General features: G+C 42.7%; 1 protein-coding gene across 1 annotated transcript; it reads right to left on the bottom strand.

Annotated features, from left to right (window-relative positions):
- Positions 1-2,345: 2,345 nt before the first annotated feature.
- Positions 2,346-6,422, bottom strand: LOC119280250 (CBS domain-containing protein CBSCBSPB3-like). The gene is made up of 14 exons (XM_037561161.1): positions 6,289-6,422; positions 6,037-6,205; positions 5,475-5,607; positions 4,948-5,118; positions 4,734-4,812; positions 4,539-4,652; positions 4,382-4,448; positions 4,198-4,303; positions 4,068-4,126; positions 3,650-3,753; positions 3,447-3,568; positions 3,249-3,331; positions 2,985-3,074; positions 2,346-2,791 (listed from the first exon to the last, which is right to left on the bottom strand). The coding sequence occupies exons 1-14, from the start codon at positions 6,420-6,422 to the stop codon at positions 2,612-2,614; spliced, it is 1,611 nt and encodes a 536-aa protein (XP_037417058.1). The 3' UTR covers positions 2,346-2,611.
- Between the last annotated feature and the right edge of the window lie 15,818 nt (positions 6,423-22,240).

Below are 22,240 nucleotides of genomic sequence, written 5' to 3'. Positions count from 1 at the left end.
TTCGAGGGACTGTTTGTGGGTGGTACGAGGAATCGTTCATCGACGGTTCAAGGACTCCAAGTACGATATACACCGACACGTTGTTCTTCCGCCGTAACTAGGTGACGGTAACGATTGTGATCCCAACCCGTTATGCACTTCATATCTTGGGTAATCGTAGGCGCGATTTTTTTGTTTTCTACTACGTTTCCCAACACCCAAAACCAGAAACAAAAAGCCTTGCGTACTGGACCGGCCCACTTCGCTCGATCTCGAGCGTTGCATGTGCGATGTGGTAACAATTTGCCGCAACGAGCAGCAATAGAGAAAACGAATCCTATTCGCCGCTCATTTCGTCGTAATGTCGACGCCCGCAGCGAGCGAGAGCTTGGTCGCCCCGTTAAGGCGTTCAACTGATCCATCTGTGAGAACCTTCTAGGAGGTTCTTGACCTGGTTTTGGAAACCTTCTAGAATGTTTCTGAACAATATTTCTATTTTGGTTGTTTATTTACATGTTTTCTGATTTTTTTTTCTCGAATCATTTTTATTTTACTGTTTATTCATTGTAAACATAAAAAATATCAGAAAATGTTAAGCGCTACGGAAAATTGTTCATTTTTCAAAAAAATATGAATTTCCAAAACTATACGTGTTTTCAAAACAAAATTCACAAATTGAAAATGTGTTCAAAAATTATTTGTGTTTTCAAAAAATAATCTGATTTCTAGAAATTGTTCGCATTTATCAAATGTTCAGAAAAAATTAGAAAACGTTTGAAATTATGAAAGTTGTTTGCTTTTTTGAAAAATGGATCCAAGTTTCAAATATTGTCTGCATTTTGAAAAAGTTCGCATTTTCATAAAAATCTGGCATTTTAATATGTCACTTTTAAAAACTATTTTTAGAAAAAGAAAGGAAAAAGCAATAAAGAAAAGAACCCCTGCAGTACCGAGCCGGTAGAGTAACATGCTGCTACAGTAAGATGCCCGGGACATATCGCTAGATGGGCCGGCCTGTGGGTCGGGTCACTGTCTGCCCAGCAATCTGCTAATAGGAGCCCCGGTAAAAATGTTTAAAAATAATTGAATTTTAATGAACAATTTCATTGTTGGCCCACCCTGGCCAATTGGGCACGATCCTCCGTTGAGGTCTTTACGAACGGTCACTAGCATCTCACTATTATCTCTATATACTACTTAAAAAGAACGCAAGGTTCCCATTTCACCTCTCTTTCGTCTAACCTTCTTTATATATGTGCCACTATTTACTTTTCCTCTTCGATTTTTTTCTCTCATCTCTGATTTTTCTCCATTAATTCTCCCAAAAATATAATCAATTCCCTCATGTTTTATTAACTTATAAAAAAACACATTTTGTTTGGTAAGTAATTAAATTCTTACAAAATAAGTGCTTAACAATAAAATGGCTGGTAAATCGTGGCGATTGCATACAAAAACTTGCTAAGATTTTAGCGCATCAATATAATAATAGACATGCAGTCACGAGCTAATCTACTAGAATGTTTATATTTCCGTTGCAACACACGAGCAATTGTCTAGTCTTTATAGAAATAGCATCTCACTATTTTTTTACTTCTAAAAGACCCAGTTGGGCATAATAGTGTGTGTCGCTCGTCATTGCAAACCACCAAATCTGCATTTACTGCATACGAGGAAAATTGTGTTCTATAGCAAAAAGACCTTGCCACTCTGCTCCATATCTCTATCTTAATTAACTTACCTTTCGCAATAATGTATCATGCATGACCCAAACTACCAATTTATAATAGCGCCAAAATCAAAATTCTAGTCAGGTGATTCCCGCGTGCCATGCCATATAAGGTAGAATTACATCCACTTCTACCTTAAGACAGCCCTAACATATATAGATTAAAAAAAAAGCTTCCGGGCACATACCTAGTTTCTATAAAACTCCTTAGCCCTGATGACCAGATCCCTCCCCACATCATCAAAACAAATAGGAGGGATAAACATTGGGTGACCCTAACATATTTTTGGTGATATATACCAAAACTAGGATGTTTTTTCTTGTTTGTGTACATGTATCAGCCTGCTTTTTATCCGTTGCAACAAACAGTCACTTTGGTATTAGAAGAAGAAAATTATACTCTCTCTGTCCCATAATGTAAGACGTTTTTTGACACTACACTAGAGTCAAAAAACGTCTTACATTGTGTGACGGAGGGAGTAATAAATTGTTTTGACAAGAGAAAAAGGATGTTTGATCCATGTTAATATATAGGCTGAAGAGACAATCAGTCAATTAGCCATAACAACCAACAATTGTTTTTTATATAGAGAGTGAAGCACTGATTAGTGTTCCAGCGCAAAAAGAAACACTAATTCATGTTATTGTTAGTTCGTCAGGATGAACTAAAGTCAGAGAAAAAACAACTGAACATACACCCCTGTTGTCAGAAATTGATCACTAAAGAAGAAGAAGAAGAAACACTCTCTGAAGTCATTTTAGAATGACTGCAAACCCTGGAGAAAATTTCAGTGTAGAGGCTTGGCAAGAGCCTTATTGCCGCCGTGATTTGTGTGATCCTCCTCCTGCCTAGTAAATCTATACAGTGTTGAGCTCTTTGCGTCTGAGGTATGTATATTGAAGTCATTGCCGAGAGCATCTCAAGTAGACGATTACCCCGACCCCGGCAACAGCAGCTGCACTGGCCACTCTACCTAGCCGGAGGGACGGCCAGCCTCTCCTTGCTGCTGAGGTATCCACAGACGACGTTGGTGTGGAATCTGCGCTGATCTTTGACCCGTCGTCCATGTGCAGCCTCAGAACCTGAAACAGCAAAACGAAATGCCAAAAAGGACTGAACCTCAAAGTAAAGTACTGAACCTAAGTTGCAAGAAAAAGAAGAACGAAGAAACAAAAAATTGTCGGTTGCGCTTAGGTTGCGGCATAACTAGCGAGGATGCAGACGACACGCGAAGCAATCAAGTTGCTGACCTAGAAAAAGAAGAGAAAAACTGACCTTCCATCCGGCTGATCTGGCATGCTCAATCGCTGCAACGAGATCACCATCGGTAACCAGAAGAACTCTGTCATCTTCATCATCATCGTACTGTTCGAAACAATTGTAAGTGAGATATGAAAAGATCTAAAGATACAGAGGGCCACAAGTCCTACTTTAAGAAAATCCCATCTACAAGCTTTTGCTCGCCCTAATTGCTCACTTGGAGGAAGAGGAACACAGTACTGCATAAGCAAATCTCAATGTCAAAGCCCAACCTCTTACCAGAAGATTTACATTTGCCTTCTTGTTTTCTGTTCCTAATCTGTATGCAATAGCAGACACAAGCTCATCTAAGCTTTCTGAAACTGCAGAAAGAAGGAGCGTTATCAGATAGATATTAAGGCAGACAAACACAAATTCATACTACACTACTACTTTAGTAAACCGCAATAAGGAAAGTAAGATGAGAAATGCACACACCGCAACTGAATCTGTGCATCCGCCCTTTTTTATCTTCAATTTTGAAAGAGAATGCATTGCCAACATGAGGGGGTGTTTGCTTCCCTTCAGCACTATCTGAGGCTGCCGTACGAGATTCGTCACTGCACTATATAACAAAAGACTGATCAAGCCATCTTCAGGAATGTAAGAGTATACGCAAATCGAAGAAGAACAAATTAAACCTATGCCAGTCATTCTCCTCTGAAGGATGCAAGGCAAGTGCTGAATCCCAAAATTTCTGAACCATGGTATTTGCCACATCTTTTGGTCCAGAGGCTCCCTCGACCTAACGAGTACACAAAAAAAGTTACGATTATGTGGTGATGAGAAATAAAGATAACGTATTATTATGGTGTTTGCCAAAAAAAAAAGTACTGTATGGTATAGTTTTATGGAAATAATCATATCTAACAGAATATTTAATTCATTTAATGTATAATATTTGTGACTGAATCATTTTGATGCAACAAAAATAGAATTCTTGTGTCAGGGGACTTCCCTTCAGAATGAAACCTTCACCTCCCAAGAGAATTCTGTTCTTTTTCTTTAACATGAGGAAATAATGAAATGTGCAGTAATATCATAATAATCCATTCTTACCATGGAGATGGCTGTGTGGGTTAACGTTAAAGCGTCCAAACAGGCGACAATCTGTCCTCCTGTACAAAGATTTAGCTTAGATATGTGCATAGAAATGAACATCTCTCTGATGTTAGAATTCAGTACTTGCTTTTGTCCGCAACAAGAATATGACGATATTTTCTATCTTGCATTGATTGTAGAGCCTCGAGGATTGATGTGTCCAATGTAGCACAATCAGGACTTGCAGTCATGACCTTCGGAAAGTTAACATAGCTTTAGGAAAACAAATCTTGATTGCTTACAATGTGGTTCCTTCAGTTGTTTTGCCATACCTTTTCTACGAGAGTCACCTCTGGGGACAGATTTTGTGCCACTACTCGCAAAACCAAATCCTTGGAACTGCAGTGTGCTCAGCATCTTGGTGATAGTACTTAACAAATAAATGAGAAGGGAAACTATAGAACAACGTGAATTTTGATAAGAACATACGTGAGAATGCCTTGCAGCATGTTCCCTGTCATGACAACCACTGAGTTAACTCGGTACTCTCTCATCTTTTTGGCAGCTACAGTTACTAGATCTGAAGGAGATACCGATGGAACACTACAAAGGATAAGCAATAGCAATATTCAGTCATAACAAACAAAATGACGCCATACATTTTTCTGGCAGTAGCAATTTGACCTGCTATTTTCAGTTATGATACTTGACAGGGAAGGTTTGAACATGTGGTCTCGAAGATTTTCTACTAACGTGTGCGGACCTGAAGTAACATCAGCTAGTTAATCAAAGAGACCTGAATGGAATGCATCATGAGTGGTCTTGAAAATTGAAATAAGTATTCTTTTCAAAAAAAAGTAGTCAATTTAATCATATGAAAAGAAACTGAAAAAGGAACCTGCAAATTCACTTCCCCACTGCCGTTCGACCCCTTCCATAGCAGCGGCTATAGCACTACCTTGCTCTGCTGCCTTTTCCATTCTAGAAATGGCATCGCAAAGGAACTTGGTAATGTCCAATATGGCAATGACCTCACCATGCTCCACTACAGGAAGATGCCGGAATTTGCCTGTATATGAAATTTACATGACAAGAAAGAAACCATGAAGATAAGATAGAAGAGGTCCATAAGAATGACAACAAAATGTCAGCATAAAACATTGCGGAAATGTGTTAAGTGAACATTCCTGTACATTTCTTGACTCTGGCGCCTATGATCCAAGAACCAAGATGAATAAAATTAGTCTGAGCTACACTATTCCTCAGTTCAAATTGACTTGCGGTTTTCAGATTAAACTATTGTAGGTATTATATTCAGCCAGGACTTCAGTTACTGACCAAATACAAAGCTATGATTGTGACTGAAGGTAAAACTGGCAACTCGTACTGCTAATTGCCGGAATGAAGAAAAAATAACAAGGAGACCTTGGACCATCTTCTGCAGTGCCTCGGTGGCCGGCGAATTGGACATGACAAAAACTGGGTTCTTCGTCATCACCTTTCCCACACTCGTTGCGTCAGGCCTGAGACCATGGGCTATGACTCGACCCGATATGTCCTACAGAAAAGCACACAGATCCTCCATAAAACACACTACTCATCAACAGAAAACCTGATGCTCATCATTAATTCCATCCAATTCCTTGAGAAAATCCCAGAACTGAACCTATTATTTTCCATATCTATTGTCTAAAGTCTAAACCCAATCCTCCTTTCTTGTGTGTCCTAGCATATCTATTGTCTAAGCATGACTGTCTCGTTTTCCCTGAAAATAGGAACACCTTAATCCTTGCTACAGAATTGCGGACTATGTTTTCAATGTTTGCAGATCATCTCAACAGAAAGGTTGGAATTGATATTTCTGGCTCATCCAGCACACGGATTCCATTGTTACTTTTTCCCGTGAAGTTTAAAGTCGATCTTCTGTCTTTTCAATATATACTGTCAGTTTTTCAAGGACTCAGACTCCTTGTGATGAGTTTCTCACCTCGGCCGTGACGATGCCGGAGAGCACCCCTTTGGCGTCGGTGAGCAGCGCGGCGTCGGCGCGCCTGGAGGCCATCCTCCTGCACGCCTCGGACACCGCGGTGGCCTCCGGGAGCGTCAGCGCCTTGGCCAGCCTAAGCTGCTTCACCGTCCGCTCCTCCAACGTCGACCTGCGCGGCACTCAAAAAGAAATAAATCGTCCGAATCAAAATCAAGCTGAAGGGAACGAAGAGACGATCGGCGGAGAGCATACGGCGGCGGCGCCTTGGCAGGCGAGCCGGGAGACTTGGGCTTGGAGGAGGCGGCGGCGGGCTTCCCATTGGCGGGAGGCGGGGGCTTGCCGCGGAGAAAGGCGGCGTGGTGCCGGCGAGGCTGCGGAGCGGCCATCGGCATCCGGCGGCGGCGGCGGCGGCGATCGCGGGGCGTGCGAGTCTGGTTTGAAATGGCGTTGAAGGCAAGGAAGACAGAGTCAGAGAAGAGAGCAGGACGGAAAACTCGCGGGCTGCTGCAACCGGAGGTGGAGGCGCAGTTGGTCTGGGTGGGCCCCGTCGCGTTTCGCTGAGCGGTGGGGCCGGGAAGATGTGGGTCGGCATGTCAGTGAGTCATACCCGCAGAGTTGTCAGGGGCTGCGCGCAAGGGTCGTTGGGTTCGTCCGTCCGTCCGGATACTCCTGCCTACCATATACGTATGCAGGTGTGCCGGTGCGTCTGCTGCCTACCACACACGGGTACATAAGTATGGAGTTAAAAGCACGCGAATGCTCTCCTCGCTACGCTACTCCCTCGATTTCAAAATATTTGAAGCTTTAGATTTATCCTAAATGAAAATTATTTAAGTTTGAAAATGTCTATAGAAAAATGCCGACGACCTGGAACGCGTAGCGCACAAACGTGCAGTCGGCTAGGTGCACGAGCACCGGCCCGTAGCAGGACTGCACGTAGCTCACATTGGCCGCACCGACCATCTGCGCGTACATGGACGCGTCACCAAGGGCTGAGCTCATGCTCATGCTCTCCGAGGACCGCTCCTTCCGGCTGCTAAGTACCAGAGCATCGTCGGCTAGTCAATCACTCTATGTGCATATGTGCATGATAAGTGTTCGGCGAAATGCATCAACCAAAAGTAAGTTTTGCTCCGTTGTACTTAGGGATCGCCTAGGCCTAGGTCCGGCCAAAACTTAATGGAGTAACTATACTCTACTAAGGGTTTACTCCACCGGATGCTCCACTGTTTTTAGGGATCGGTTAGAAATGCCCTAACCCTTTTGGCATAGGCAACCATTGTCAGATTCAGAAGTTGAAGTTTGCTAGGATGAGCGTTTAATGTCTAGACATTTTAGGATAGAGATGCAAGTATACTCAATTAAAATTCATGAAAACCAGCTACTAACAAGAGTTTTCTTTGGAAAAAAATAAAATAACAAAAGTATTGTTAAGACTATTTTCTTCTCGGAGCTTGCTAAGGATTAAATGGAGAAATTCGAAACTGCATGCATTGGCCCGAGCATGCACTTGGACAACAGTTGCATGTGCCTCATGATTCGGCAACATCTGACCAAAGCATGCATGGGACCATCCCACAGTAATCAAAGACTAACACGCATGTTGCGGCCCAACAAATTTCCAACTCACGACGCAATCATGGCCGAAAAAATGCATGAGCGGGCCGTTGCATGCTAGAAATCCTCTTCTGCGTAGGACAATGCGGATTCTAACTTGCAAGTGGCTTTTTGTAGTAGAGACTTGTGTATGGCGATGTGCAACGATTACATATGTAGCCTCCTCTGGGTGGGAAAATTAGTTCAAACATGAACCAATCCAGCACAGCCCTTCTAGTTTCCGTTCTTCCTTGTTGCCTCTTGTATCCCTTCGACCAACATCTAGGGCCGAAAATTCAACTGTCGTGGTGACCTAGAGCTCATGACACTGCATGTTCATGGGCGGGGAATAGGAGTACCCTGCTTTGTCATGGGCGGACCAGGTACAACTACTTCTGCTCGTCCCTATGGAAGATCCGCCATTAGTCCAATAAATAATGTTGGAGTACCCGTCTCCTGGGGCTTTCTCAGCTATGAGCATTGTCAACACTGAGCTGCGAAATGAGTGAATGATGAATGGATGAATCATCGTTTGGTGTGCTATATTGAGCGTGATGTAGTTGCAAGCATTGATAATATTAAGATTATACAGTGCTATCAAAAAAATGAGGAAAAGCAAGGAGCTACTACCCAAATCGGACTACATCACGCTCACCGAAAAAAATGAGGAAACACAAGGAGCTACTATAAAAAACAATTCATATGAAACAATTGATTTTGTATATGTCCGGAGTCTTAATTTTTAATACTCGATTTTATGTTTGCATCTCCAGGTCCTTCTACTATTGCATAAACGGTGGCCTTGAATTAAGCAAGTCTTCCTTAGTTTGCTACCAAACAATGTTTGCAATGATGCACTTTGTTAAACTGTTTTTTTATTCGAATTTCCTCTCGTGGTAATAATGAATTTATATTTCGTCTTTAATGTGAATTTGTGGCATACTTCAAACACACATTGGTGTGCATGGTATTTTATTTATAATGAGTTAGTTTTAGCCCTAGGCTTCGAGAAATTCTGGCTCCGCCTCTGATTGTAATCGCCTTCAACATTGGCATATTATACACACATTTACCATCAACGTCTCACCAACTGGAGCAAATGTCATCTGAGCTACTATTGACATAAAAACACTAAGATCCCTTTGATTCGCCGGACTTCTTCTTGGTTACTTTGGTCGCTTGCTTCAAATAACTCCATCTTACACCGACGAACTTTAATGTCAAAATTTTCTTACCGAAACTTTGGGATCCTTTCCCTTCCTCAACTCTTCTCTGGGAGAGCCAAAGCTTGTAGGGAAGGATGCGAGGCCATGTGGGACATATAATCAGGCTAATTGGGTTGGGGCAATAGATCTAGTCGTTGGACAATTGAATAGCCATCAACTATCACGTGACAAAGTTGGTTTTTATAGGCCATCCTTCTGAATTATCCAAGCACCAATTTGGAGTGTACCCTCGTTAATACTTGTATGTTAAACATACTCAGTTGCATTTAACTATGGAAGGATGTCTGGGAGACCGAGGCAAGGTATGCCGCCATGTCCATCTCATACCCTAGCAAGTTCTTCCATGAGTGCCCAATGTCCGTCACCTTGTTAACCACTTTGAGCAAGTACTTCTTCCTTGAGTGCCTCCTTGAGTGCACATCATCCGCCATCTTGTCAACCACTTTGTTTCGAAGGTTCAACATGTAGGTGCCAGGGTGCCCGCTCTGCTCTCCCATGGTGAAGAACAAGGTGCCGCTCTTCTCCCCAAACCACCGCAACTTGATCACAGGGATGTAGGAAGCCACCACCATCATCCGATTCACCATTTTCTCCACCAGCACGGTTTCACGACCGGTACATATCTTACCTGTATGGATGTCATCTTCATTGGGAAACTCGAGATAGGTTACCTTCAACACAAGCCTCCCCAACGCATTTGATACTCTCATGTAGCAGCAATACATCAAGAAGACTCGGTTGTCCGGCGAGATGCCCATGAGGCGGTTGTTTGGGCCCAATTTTGAGGTATCGATGGGCACCAGGTGCATGTCCATGGTGTGGTCCTTCTGATCAAGGCACACCCCGAGCACTCCCTGTTCGAGAGCCCAGAATGCCACCCCGCGGCGTACCACGGCGGGCCCGATGTTGCGCATCTTGGAACTAGGTATCTTGACAATGGATTCAGTCTCCGGTTCCCAGCGACCCGTATCCGAGGAGTAGCACCGGAGCACCGTGGATTTCCCGCCACCACTGTTGTGGTTGTAGACGAACAGAATACGAAAGAAGGCGTGGCAGCGCGGCGGGCTGAGGTCATCGCCGGTGAGCAACGCGCAGCCGTAGTCCAGTATCTTCGTTTTGTTCTTGCCTCCTAAGACCAAAGGAGGGACAACAACGATACTGTCACGCGTCATAGGGTTGCAGATGCCGAGCCGGAGGCCGTCGGCCGCGCGATCCTGGCGCCGGTCGCTCCGGAGCTCCAGAACGAGGCGGCCCTTCCGGGATGCAACGGGACGTGAGTGGTCCAGGAGGCCGTCGCAGCCATCTAGCCCCTCGACACCTAAAGAGTGCCGGCCATCACGGAGAGAACGTGTGACGGATGCCGTTGCGACGAAACACGGCCGTGGCGACGACGTCGCGTCCCTGCCGCCGCGCGTGGTGGGCCAGTCTTTCTCCTGGTGGAAGAGGCCGACGGCGAGGTCCGGGAAGAAGCGGCCGAGGGGCGGCAGGGAGCGTGAGAGGACGGCGGCGCTCAAGGACACGACACGGCCCCAACGTCGGCACGTGGTGGCACAGCGAACCACCGTCGCCGTGTCCGGCAGCCGGGCGAAGATGCTGGTGAGCGCGTCGTCCGTGAGCGACGCCGTTGGACCGCCACTGAGTTTGCGGTGACGGCAATATTTCTTGATCCGGCGGTCCTTAGCCTCCCTACAGTACGACGCGGCAGCACGACGTCGGAGGCTGCTTTGTCCTGTCCGCGGCAGCGACATCTCGGCTCTGTGGTTTCGATTGAGTCTTTGGATCCGCGAGGAGGATGGTATTTATAGACCACCAATCCCCAATCCCCAATCCCCAATCCGATTACGACTCAAACTACCGTATTACCGATCTGTAAAATCCGTTGCGTCTGGCAGATTTTACAAATCCATGGGGCCAGTCTTCCGTGGGTCTTTCAGTCAGCGAGCAGCACTATCGTCACTTTATATAGCCTATTAATTAAAGGGGCACGATGAACCAGTTACGGGTTCATCATTTATCCGTTTCAGATTCAGAGAATTCGTACAAAACTATGGTTTCATCATTTATCCTTTAACATGACCAGCTATGGTTTCATCATTTATGCTATTCAGATCAGATTCAGAGAATTCGTACAAAACTTCGGCATTTTCAGTCAGTTTTTCTTTTTGGGTTCGTTTTTTTTCTATTACTTCCTCCGTATCGAAATATCATAGTGTCAAAAATATATAAAGTAGTATATACTATGCATTAATAACACTTAAGAATTACTCCACATCGGCAAGATGGAAGTGGCCACAAAAGATTTAAGGTATATACAATGCACAAGACCATGTACAAAAATGATTGTGCAAAAATCAATCATGAAAACCGGCGTTGATGAGGGTGTGTGCCCTCTCCTTTGAGAGAACATTCTGACGAGATTATCTTTGTAGACAAAGATATCACAAGTAACATAAGGGTTTTATGTTACTCGGCATGAAACACCCTCGAGGACAATTCCGTCACTCGGCTCACATTGAGAAAAATATATCCTTCATCCGGACGAACCTCACTCGGCGTATTAGGAGACCAGCGGTATGAAACATTGATGAAGATGTTACCAAGCCCGACAATTCTAGTAACAATTAGAATTGTAGAACGGCCATTACCACCAGTAGCGGACATGTATTATTACTCTTTAACTCACCTGTAACATAGTAACAGCCCAGGGGTAGCAAACCCTATATAAGCATACCATTGGTGTCTAGTTATGGGTTCAGAACCTCTGTAACAGCAAATCCATATGCAAGATCACCTTTCCGGAGAATAGGACTAGGGCTTTTACCTCCACCGAAGAGGGGTGTATAATCCTGGTGTCACGCACCTACGCAATGTTAGACCATGCCTCATTCTCCTACCTCCCTCACTATCAGATTTACCCAACGACATATTCCCTCTAGCGACCCCAGAAAGCTGATGAAACAAAAAAAGACTGTAAGAATCACAACTTAAGAACCTTGGTCAAATCAAAATGCAACAACATCAATTTTTTTAACTATCTTACAATCTCGATGTAGAGAAGAATAGAAACCACATAAATATTCAAAAATCGAGTCTGGCACCCTGCTCATCAAAGAACTAACAATCTCCAATGGTGAAAATGCTAATAAAGAACTCTGGCCACCATGCAACACAACCATGAACTAAAAAGACCAACCACGTACTTGGCAATGGCAGGAGTAGGATAATTCATGTTCTCTAGTAGTCATAGGTTCCTCGCATCCATGGAATTGTTGATAAAGAACTATGGACACAATGCAATACTTTTAATATGACATATAGCCAATCACGTACCTGGAAATTGGAAGAGTGGAAGTTTCATGTGCTCTCATGGTCATATGATCTGGCATCAGTGGAAATGGAGAGCTGGAGTAGGGAGCTCACTCACAGCTTGTCGGTGTAGATGAACATACATCAAATCAGGCTCCCTAGGGGACCTCTCATGTTAGCAGCCTTCAGAGTTGTCAGAATATTTACTTAGGACATGTCTAGCTGTCCAATCAGAGTTAACATTCCTGCCTAGGCCATTGTAATCGCATTCAAGTTGGTATATTATACAAACAATGAATTTTGTGGTAACAATTACAAATCTCTCATCCCCCGTAACTAGATTTATTTTGTAAGTTTCAACTGGTCGGTTAAAATATCGACCTCTCCCCTAAAACATGGGCCCCGTGTGCACTTCCTTCAGCCCAATACAAGAAACTCGCTCTCAGACTTAGATTTGTTTTGTGTGTTTTGTAACTTGTTGCCTTTCCCCCATTATGCCGCTCCCATATGCCCATGCTTGCCAGAAGTCATGTTTTATATCTAGCTATTAGAAGGGAGCTTTTTTGAAAGTACATTCAAGTAGCCTGATATCCCTCCGATGACACATGTTTTTTTATTTCATTTTCAATCTAAAGCTCCGCTTATGTTGTATTTTCTATCTCTTGATCTAACTGTGCTTCACGATGAGTATACTAAACATGATGGCGGCGTACTCTAATGTACACAAGCCCCGCCCGCTGGGTTATACACGACAACTGAGGAGGTGGGCCGGTAGCGATTGAGGAGGAAGACGAGGGTGCGGGATCATGTCCTAATCCTATATCATGACCACCATGTTGTACTCAATTTTCAAGCATATTTGCAACATGATTGCCCAACTCCTTTTTTGGGGGTAAACTCATTTTGTTAACATGGTCACATATTGTACGTTGCAGATGTGACCTAATGGAGTAGCCCACTGGATCGTGCCCAGCTTATACATGGGGCCCACCATGCAAGGTTTCCTAGTTGTGTTCTATGTGCGCTACTCCTTCTCTAGAACAATCTTGGATACGCTTGTTTTTTCTTCTTGTCATGTTGTTATGTTTACAAATAAGCGATACATTGGATAGGAAATAATATAAGTAATACTTGTAAGCAGTATTAAATAATTAGCGGCCATGTAATACTTCTAAGAAGTCAATTAAACTACAGACGAAATGATAAATTTTTGGATGAGTAATCCAATCACTTGATCAGACACACCGCTGCAACTGAACACTTGTTATGCGAGATGGTCAGAAACAAGAAATGTGCCTTTGCATATGGCCAACCCAGTTAGTTCTTTTGCTTTTGGCAACCAAATACGAGCTTCAACACCTGCCAGGATTATTCTGTGCAAGCGACCAAATAAGGGGAAGACAATAAAACAGCTAAATTCTTCTAGTATATAGCACTCACATGTCAATACCAAGTATAAAACCGGTGCCCCCAGCCCCCCTCCTGTCTAAAAAGACTAAGAAATGTGTAACTTCAGTGAAGGATAAGAGCAAGAGCGTTCGAGGAGAAATCATACTCTTATTACCACCTTATACAACGTACAACAGTACACATACATATCCAACTGTATATTGTCAAGTTGTAAGGCACCAAGTGTGTATTTGCCACGCCGTCCTGTTCAAATTGATCGAGGAGCACCTTGAATATCACGAGCTGTTGCGGATAGATTATATGGCACATCAGGTAATTAATGAAACAAATCTTAAAAAACAAGGTACTTTGATACAACTTAGAGAAACCAACTAAATGACCTAGTTTCGGAAGCCTGTCCTCAGAGAGATCTAGTATAAGAAATTCATGAATGCATTACAATCCTAAGTGGTATGATTAATGAATCAAGTAACAAAAAATGTGACGCTTTCTATACGATTTTCTTATAACAGACTAGTGCATTATAATCTTTGATTACATGCTAGTAGATCAAACATTTCAGAAATCACATGTACGACGAACAATATAGAGAAACAACACACCAAGAACCGGTAATTAGTTCTCAATGAACTACATTAGTTGGACTACTAGGAGCAATATCCACAAATTGATAATACATCACATGCATAAGCAGCGATTAATAACAACCCGAATGATAAAACATGGATATCAGCAAGGAAGAAGATCCGCCTATGTAGGATGCACTCTAGTGCTATATTCAGAGTAACTAATTCTTGTCCGTTCTCTCTTGATTCTTCTTCTAATATCTCATATCTGCTACTCCCTCCGTCCGGAAATACTTGTCGGAGAAATGGATGTATCTAGATATATTTAAGTTCTAGATACATCCAATTTCATTCATTTATGCAACAAGTAATTCCAGAAGGAGGGTATGTATTCTATAAACCACTGGAGGATTATAGGCTTAGTTACCGTTTGCACATGATTACATAATAGTGAATCATGAATCCACAAAACAAAAACGAGCTATCAAGCAAAGAAAGAAACACAAATGGACACCATTTTTCCCAAGGGAGGGTATAACCCTGGAGTCATCACAAAAGGATCAATTACTATGTCGATATCATGATGAACACATATATTGCTTAATATACAGTGCACATGTGTGTATGTAGCTAATCAAGTAGTCCCTCCATAGTGCTAGATACATCCATTTGAGGGATAAACTTGGGACAAGCTTTTTCGGACGGAGGGAGTACTAAATTTCATTATTACTCACAAAATAAAAAAAAACGATTGATTAGCCATCAAATCCAGAGGGGTGTAGCTCACCGGTGACTAGTGCCTGTCGAGCCTGGACATGCCAACCATGGAGGCTGCCACGGGGGCATAGTAGTAATAGTGAGTCGACCCCGAGACCACCTGAGTCGGGGCTGGCGTGCGGCGGAAGGCCATGCCGGAGAACCGCACGGCCACGAGCAGCGCCGTGCCGAGCTCCACGGCCATGGCGACGACCTCGTGCAGCCGGCAGATGCTCCTGCGCATGACCACCCGCAGCACCACGTGGATCGCGCAGTCCATGGACGGCATCGGTTGGCCGGCCAGCCGGCCGGCGTCAAAGGTGAGATCGACCCTCTGTGCCGACGACCTAGCTTCTCTCTAGCTAGTTAGTTTTCTTTGGAAGCCTAGCGTTGTGTGTTCGATCGAACTAGCTAGCTCGCGGCGTGTGTTTTAGACGGCAGGTAGGTTGCTTTTGTCATCTACTTTCCAATATAGATTTGGTAGCTAGTGTATGTGATGCCGATGGCCGTCTGATGGATCGATGCAAGTTCTGTAGATCCATGAATTTTTACCAACTTACTATTTGTAAACCTTAATTAAACAAAGAAATTAATCACAGAGTAAGCATATTGGGGAAAGGAGGAATGCATGAAAACAGGACAAAGCTCTTTCTTTCCAGAACATTTAGGTAGTTCGACTTGTAGTTGTGGCTACCCCGTCATCTAAGAATGCAAGGCGTACACGGCAACAGAAAATTATGTTTTAGCAATAATTTAACTAGAAAAGTATGAGTCAAGTGACACAAAAATGATATGATCTTTGGATTCATATTCATAAGTATTTTTCACTGATGCCGTTTGAAGGTCACATATTATATTTACATTTACAAGTCTAATTGTTAGGTCAATTTTGATATTGGAATATGTGCATGCCTTAGATTCTTGGAAAGGAGGGAGTAGTTTCGAGCACAGAAAAAGGATTGGCTGATTATTAATTTTTGACAGAATGTATTTCTTTATTATTTTCTGGCTGAATTGCTTAATTAATTAGCACCAATTTGTGGCATCTCATCAAATGTGGACATCCGTAAGCTTGCGCAGCACTCGATTATTATAACTAGGCATAGTACCATGTTCTATTGACAAAAGAGCTAGGTACTGTATATCAGATCCTACCATGTGTGCATGTCGTCATGTCAGTTAATCAATGGCCACATCATGGTTGTATGTTTAGAGAATCTCTATATGCACGCCGCGTGGTGCATCCATGGCCTACTTGCACATTACTATTCCTCTCTCAACAAATGGGCACATCTCTTGTCATTGTTTTTTTTTTTTGCGAGAAGATCTTGTCATTGTTAGTATAGACAAAAAATACTATGCACAAAACAAATCATGACTGTGCATGGTGTCGACTGAACGATTCAACTGTATGTAACACAACAAAAACTAAAAACTTAATCTCCAATGGAATGATTTGTAATGCATGTTTTTTTCAGAAGACGGTGGCAGGAAGAACCATAGACTTCCTAAATTCACAAGATGCAAAAATACGGAAAATATGATATCATGTGCATTAGAAGCTTACCAGACTGAAGTTGCACCCAATTATAAGGGTTTGTCGGATTACATCATTTAACCTCGGTCAATGGCCTTTGACAAGACGGTATTTGTGGCAAGTGGCATTTTCTAGCACACACTTTAACAGAAGGATGATTTTGAGAGATAGAAACTTCTAATGGAAAAACCGAGTAGTGTGACATAATTAGTGGCAAAATGATAAAAAAACGTGAAATTAAAAGTTAGGAATGTCCTCCATGAGATTTAACTAATGGGTACATTTTTTGTGGAATGTAGTCCAAATAAATCATAATGGAACAAGTATGAGGTATAAATAATCAACAAAAGAAACAACCCAATTATCGAATTCCAAGTGTTTTAGTTCTCAAAAGTTCGCACAAAAATCCTTTGAATTAAATATAATATAGCATCAAAAACGGAAATCGTATATCTATTTTATGAAGGAATCCAATTTCTTTTATTAATTTCATTAGTACCTCCGAGGTTCTTAACATCTTGTCCTCAAAATTAATTTAAATAGTTATATAAACATTAATTAAAAAGTCTTAGTGAGGACGGCAAAGTCAGTCACTCACATGGGGCATAGCTTTTATCACCTTTGCCAACCTGCCGAGGTGACTGTAACACGATGTGCTCATTCCCATGTGCTTTGCACCATCTTTGACACTTGATGTTCTCAATCAATCATGTTCAATAACCATGCATGACAAAAGTTTATGGCTTTCTTATTCAAATGACTTTTATAGAATTTAGAGCGTATAAATTCTTAGTAATTCTCCATGTGTAGGTGATTTTAATCGCTTATAATTTTTTCTAAGGATTTATTTGACACTATTTCAGAAAATTTCCATTCACTCAAACATTTTCCAAATATAGTATCTTTGTTTCCTTGTGGTGTGTCAAATACTCTGTATACTAATTCCTGTAACTTGCAGATCATATTTTCTATGTAACCTGCAGAAATTAGCATCAAAGAGTATTTGTCATACTACAGTTCTGCAGTTTTTCTTGCCATTCTGTTTAACAAATCATGTGAATCAAAAGAGGATCTTAATAGGCAGGTGAATAAATTTTTCGCTTCCATATAGCTATTACTAATTCTCGAGTAACGTAAAATGCTTGCATATGTTTAAGGTGAAATTAAGCATAAGGGTTGGATGGGGTATTGCAAGCCTATATATATCTTTGAAAATAAATACATTTTTAATAAATAAATTTGTGTGAATATTTCTATAGTTGCACCACCCTGATCCGTTGAGCTGGCCACGCCATTGTATAGCCATGCTAGTATAGAATATTTTGGGAATGAGTTTATATATACAAGAAAAGAGAGAAGCGGTATATACGTAGGTGAAGTCAAAGAAACGGTAAGAAGCCCATTGTTGGACAACGAACTCATCGTGTTCTCTGAACGCTTTAGTTGGGTAAAATTAAGTACAGTACCAGTCTGTTTAGAAATTGTTTGACCAGCCCCATATTGAGTACTCCCTCCGTTTCAAATTACTCGTTATGGTTTTAGTTCAAATTTAAACTAAAACCACGATGAGTAATTTAGAAACTAGGGAGTACTTCTATTACTAGTACATGCATGGTACTGAACGGACGGTTGGCTGTGTGTGTGTGTGGACTGTGGAGGGCCCGGATGCATGAGGACATGATGTGGTCATCGATCGGCCGGTGGCACACATACCAAGGGTGGGTGTCGACATCTTGTCTTGGGTTAATTTGGCGTTTGCTTCCTGGCCATTCTCGCTGAGTCATCCTCCATGCTGATTCATGCAAGGATACAATGCCTTGTTTAATTTTGTTCTCCGCGAGATCGTATCGGTGAGTGCATCCCACCTGGCATACATACGTACTGTTCATGCATAGAACCGAGCATAGTTTGGTGTCCGCCGGCAAAGTGCGAGCAAGATTTTAGTCCCGAACACAAAAAAAGAAAGAGTCTTGCGTGGCATCGAGATTTTAGTTCCCGTGGTAGCCAAAAATACCAAACAAATTTTCTTTTGAATGAATTTTGAATCCGATTAATAAATTCATCTAAAATTCAGTCTGAATTCTTTCAAATTCTAAACTTCGGGATTTTTTGCTCTGTAAGGCGATTTCTTGTGGGGTACTGGGATTTATGGTTACCGTCGACTGATTTTTTTTCTTGCTCAGAATCCAAAACCTTGGTGCGGAGGTACGCACTACAACTACTACCTCCGTTCAGGTTTATTAGTTCCCGTCGTATTTTGGGTTAAAATTTGACCCGATATTTGACTAGCAAAAAGTTAATACATGTTACCCAAATTATATTGTTGGATTACTATTTGAATGTAGTTTGCAATGATATTATTTTTGCAACATATAATTTATATTTTGTTAGTGAATGTTATGGTCAAAATATGCTGCAAAATATAATGAGACTTAGTAAACCCGGACGGAGGTAGTACTATTCGGAGGTGAAAACTTTTTCCTTTCGTAGTGTTAACATTTTATACTTAGCTTTTCCTTTTGCAAGTGAAAAAAAATACTCACCTAGATCTTCATTGTTTTGTATCTCTAAAGTTGTCGGTGGGGAAGAATACTGATATTGCATCTTATCTTGTCTACTTGACAAAATGAAGGCCAGGCAACGGGGGCAACGATGGGTGCGACGTCTTTGGCTGCTCTGGTTCCGGCGTTTACAGTGACAGTAGAGACTTGGCTTGCTGTAATATGTGGATGTCACCCTTTTTAGGGTCTGTATGAACTTAACTTTCTATCATCACACTGAACACAAGGCTTTTTACCTGTTGTTTAAAGAAAAAAACCTTTTTCATCCCGAGTTGACAGGATTGGCCCACCTATGCCCCGACACGTATAGGAATTATTTCGGACATCTCCTCCGTGGCAAAGGGGATGCGGGCAGCTTCACCATTGCTCGCACGCCGCCGTCTCTACCGTGGAGTCTGCAGGGCGTCATGCGTCGGCCCAGTCTATGGCCTTGTTTGAGAAGGTGGCCATTGAGCTTAGCCTTGCTGCATCTGCCTCCGACTATATGTGGGCGTTCCAAAGGGATGCGCATTGGTGTCTCAGTGCCAAGGCAGTTTACATGTCTTCATCGAGCTGATCAAAGGCCTCATTGCCGCGCCTTCAATCACCCAAGGGTTGACTCACCTTATCAATGCAGAGAAGATCAAGAATGTCAACCAACTAGTAAGTGCCGCCTCAGGCATGGTGAGCACACGACATGATGTTAGCCATTAGTAAATGCCTCCCTCTCCGGTGCTTTTTTACTTTGGGAGTAGTCTGCACGAAGTTTCGTAGGATGGCTTTTGTGGATTGCCATCTGCGGCGGTGTTCTCGTTGGCTTTTTGAGTATGTGTGTGGGTTTGGCCCTGGATGTATCTCTCTTTGCCCGGTTTTTCTGTAATTAACCGTGCAACTATCTTCCTCTAAATTAATGAAAAAGTCAAATCTTTTGCCTCTAGCGGAGAAAAGACTATTGGGGCGGCGGTGCAGCCGAGCTTGAACAGCCGACGGCCGAGCGCACCGAGTCCGCGACTGCGGCGATGTCAGGAAGGTCCATTTTCATCGGCGTCACAATGATGCCATGATGGACCGTCTCAACAGCGTCTCCATTCCCATGGTTCGATGCATTTTGCTACTCATCAACCAACGACGCCCAACGGAGATGGATGGCTCATACCGACCCTGAGAAGCTCCAGCGAAGGTCATCGCAGGCTGAGCGTGGAGCCAGCTTCTTCGTCGATTCGACTTCCGGCACCAGCATCAGCAGGCGGCAGCCGTCCTTTCACCTCAAGTCATCATACAATCCTCTGCTGCATCCATTATTCAGGTTGGTTGCGTCTGTCGACACAACATATTCACAAACTTTCCCTTCATGCTCTGCCATTGCTCCCTATAGGAAACATGCATATGCTTTGTCTACACAGCATCCATGTCCAAAGAACACTGTTGAAATGATTTATTATGCTTTCAGTAGATAGAAAAATCAGTGATCCAACACGAAATTGCATAGGAATCAATGCCATGAAATACGACATCAACTGTTCTTTTGAGAGAAATGCAAACAGTACCAAGGAATAAATGTTCAGTTGAATATGTTTGACGCAAAGCAAACGCACACACACAACAATAACAAGAACATATGATCGATACCTCGCTTCTCCTGCCCACCATCAAGCATTACCACAGAAGAACCCAAGCAAAACATGATCGTGCATAATCTTGGAGACAAAGGAGAAACAGGTCATCAAGATAACTAGCTGATATTCCCGACAGGGAGAAAATGCAGTAATCCATATCCATCCGCTCCAATTCGACATAAATGTTGGAGACACGTCAATGTTCCTTGGCGTGCCTCATCTTGTTGCTCCATAGAAAAGAATCGACTTCCCTGAAAATCAGTGCCTGTATGAGAATGGTTGAACTTGTTGAAGTATATTGCCCGCCTCCCTCCATTAGTTCGGACTTTTGGATGAGTTGACTGGAGCATGAATTCAATATGGTATCCGAGCCAAGAGATCTTGAGTTCAAGACCCTGCCAACGCAGAATTAAATAAAACGATTCTGCGGCCTACATCGATCCCACGTCTAAGGACTAAAATAGCCTAGACGTGAGGGGGAGTGTTGAAGTATATTGCCCGCCTCTCTCCATTAGTTCGGACTTTTGGATGAGTTGGCTGGAGCATGAATTCAATAGAACTCTCTAAATTACTCGTATGTTGCCGAGTTAATCAAACACTGCTAACATATTGGACTACTTTACTTCAAGCTATATGCACCTCAAATTTTATTATGGACATTCGACCTAAAACATTTGCAAAGACTTGCTTTGACGCCCGTTCATAAGGGAAATCATAACCACTCAAATGTTGAAAGAAATGCTGGTAGAAATCCAGATTTTCGATTTAAATGAAGCATCTCCAGTTTTGAATCTGCGTATATCTACATAAGTCTTGGTACAACAAAAACAAAGGTGCTATAGCCCAAACTGGAAGTTAGGAAACTAAGAGTCAGGAGATTGGAGGTCGAAATTTGAACATACCAGCTGCTGGACGTGGCTGGTACCACAAAAAAAAAAACACACTGTTGGTTAGTAACATTGGATATCGATTTTAATGTGAGCATGGCCGGGATGCATGTTGATAGCGCTCCCAATGGCAGACTCTGCACTTCTCTGTTCAGATTCAGTATCACTCCCAATCACCACGGAGAGTCTTTCAAGTGCTAACAAGTGCTCGATGCCTGTAGGTGTGGTGCTCTCGTCCTGCTTCCACCCCCTGGCATTCAAATGTAGAGAGAGGCTCTGTAGCTTAGGCATAGCCCCTGCTTGGATGGTCAGTTGTGGCATGATAGTCCAGTAGACAACAAACCGCTTCAGGATTGCGAATGCTGTCTCATACTCCCTCCGTTCCAAAATAGATGACTCAACTTTATACTAAAGCTAGTACAAAGTTGAGTCATCTATTTTGGAACGGAGGGAGTAGATGACAATTGTTTCTTCCAAGGCTCTATTGAACGTTAATTCTAGGTCCATGATGGCGGGTAACTCTGCAAGAATACCAACATCATCCTTGTCTAGCTTATCAACAGCGATATGCAAGCTCTGGAGGTTATGAAGTTCCCCAATCCAGTTTGGGACCCGAGATATTCGCATCATGGAGAGCCTCACGAGGTTGGGGGGAGGAGACGACAAGGTTAGTGCCTCAGGTATCCAAGAATCAGGTGAAAATACGTTAAGGGAGTCGAGGTTACAAAGTTTCCCCAAAGAAGAGTTTAGAACATCCATGTGCA

The sequence above is a fragment of the Triticum dicoccoides genome, chromosome 3B (genome assembly GCF_002162155.2).
Source record: "Triticum dicoccoides isolate Atlit2015 ecotype Zavitan chromosome 3B, WEW_v2.0, whole genome shotgun sequence".
NCBI classification, from domain to species: Eukaryota; Viridiplantae; Streptophyta; class Magnoliopsida; order Poales; family Poaceae; genus Triticum; species Triticum dicoccoides.
Note: the sequence above shows the minus strand (reverse complement) of the source record. Positions and strands in the feature narration are given on the sequence as shown.

Excerpts from the sequence above, each read along its gene's own strand:
- LOC119280250 (XM_037561161.1), bottom strand. The coding sequence starts at position 6,422 with ATGGCCGCTCCGCAGCCTCGCCGGCACCACGCCGCCTTTCTCCGCGGC. Across the intron at positions 6,206-6,288 it reads CCTGCCAAGGCGCCGCCGCC|GTCGACGTTGGAGGAGCGGA; the intron begins GTATGCTCTCCG and ends AGTGCCGCGCAG. Across the intron at positions 3,075-3,248 it reads AGGCAAATGTAAATCTTCTG|TACGATGATGATGAAGATGA; the intron begins GTAAGAGGTTGG and ends TGTTTCGAACAG.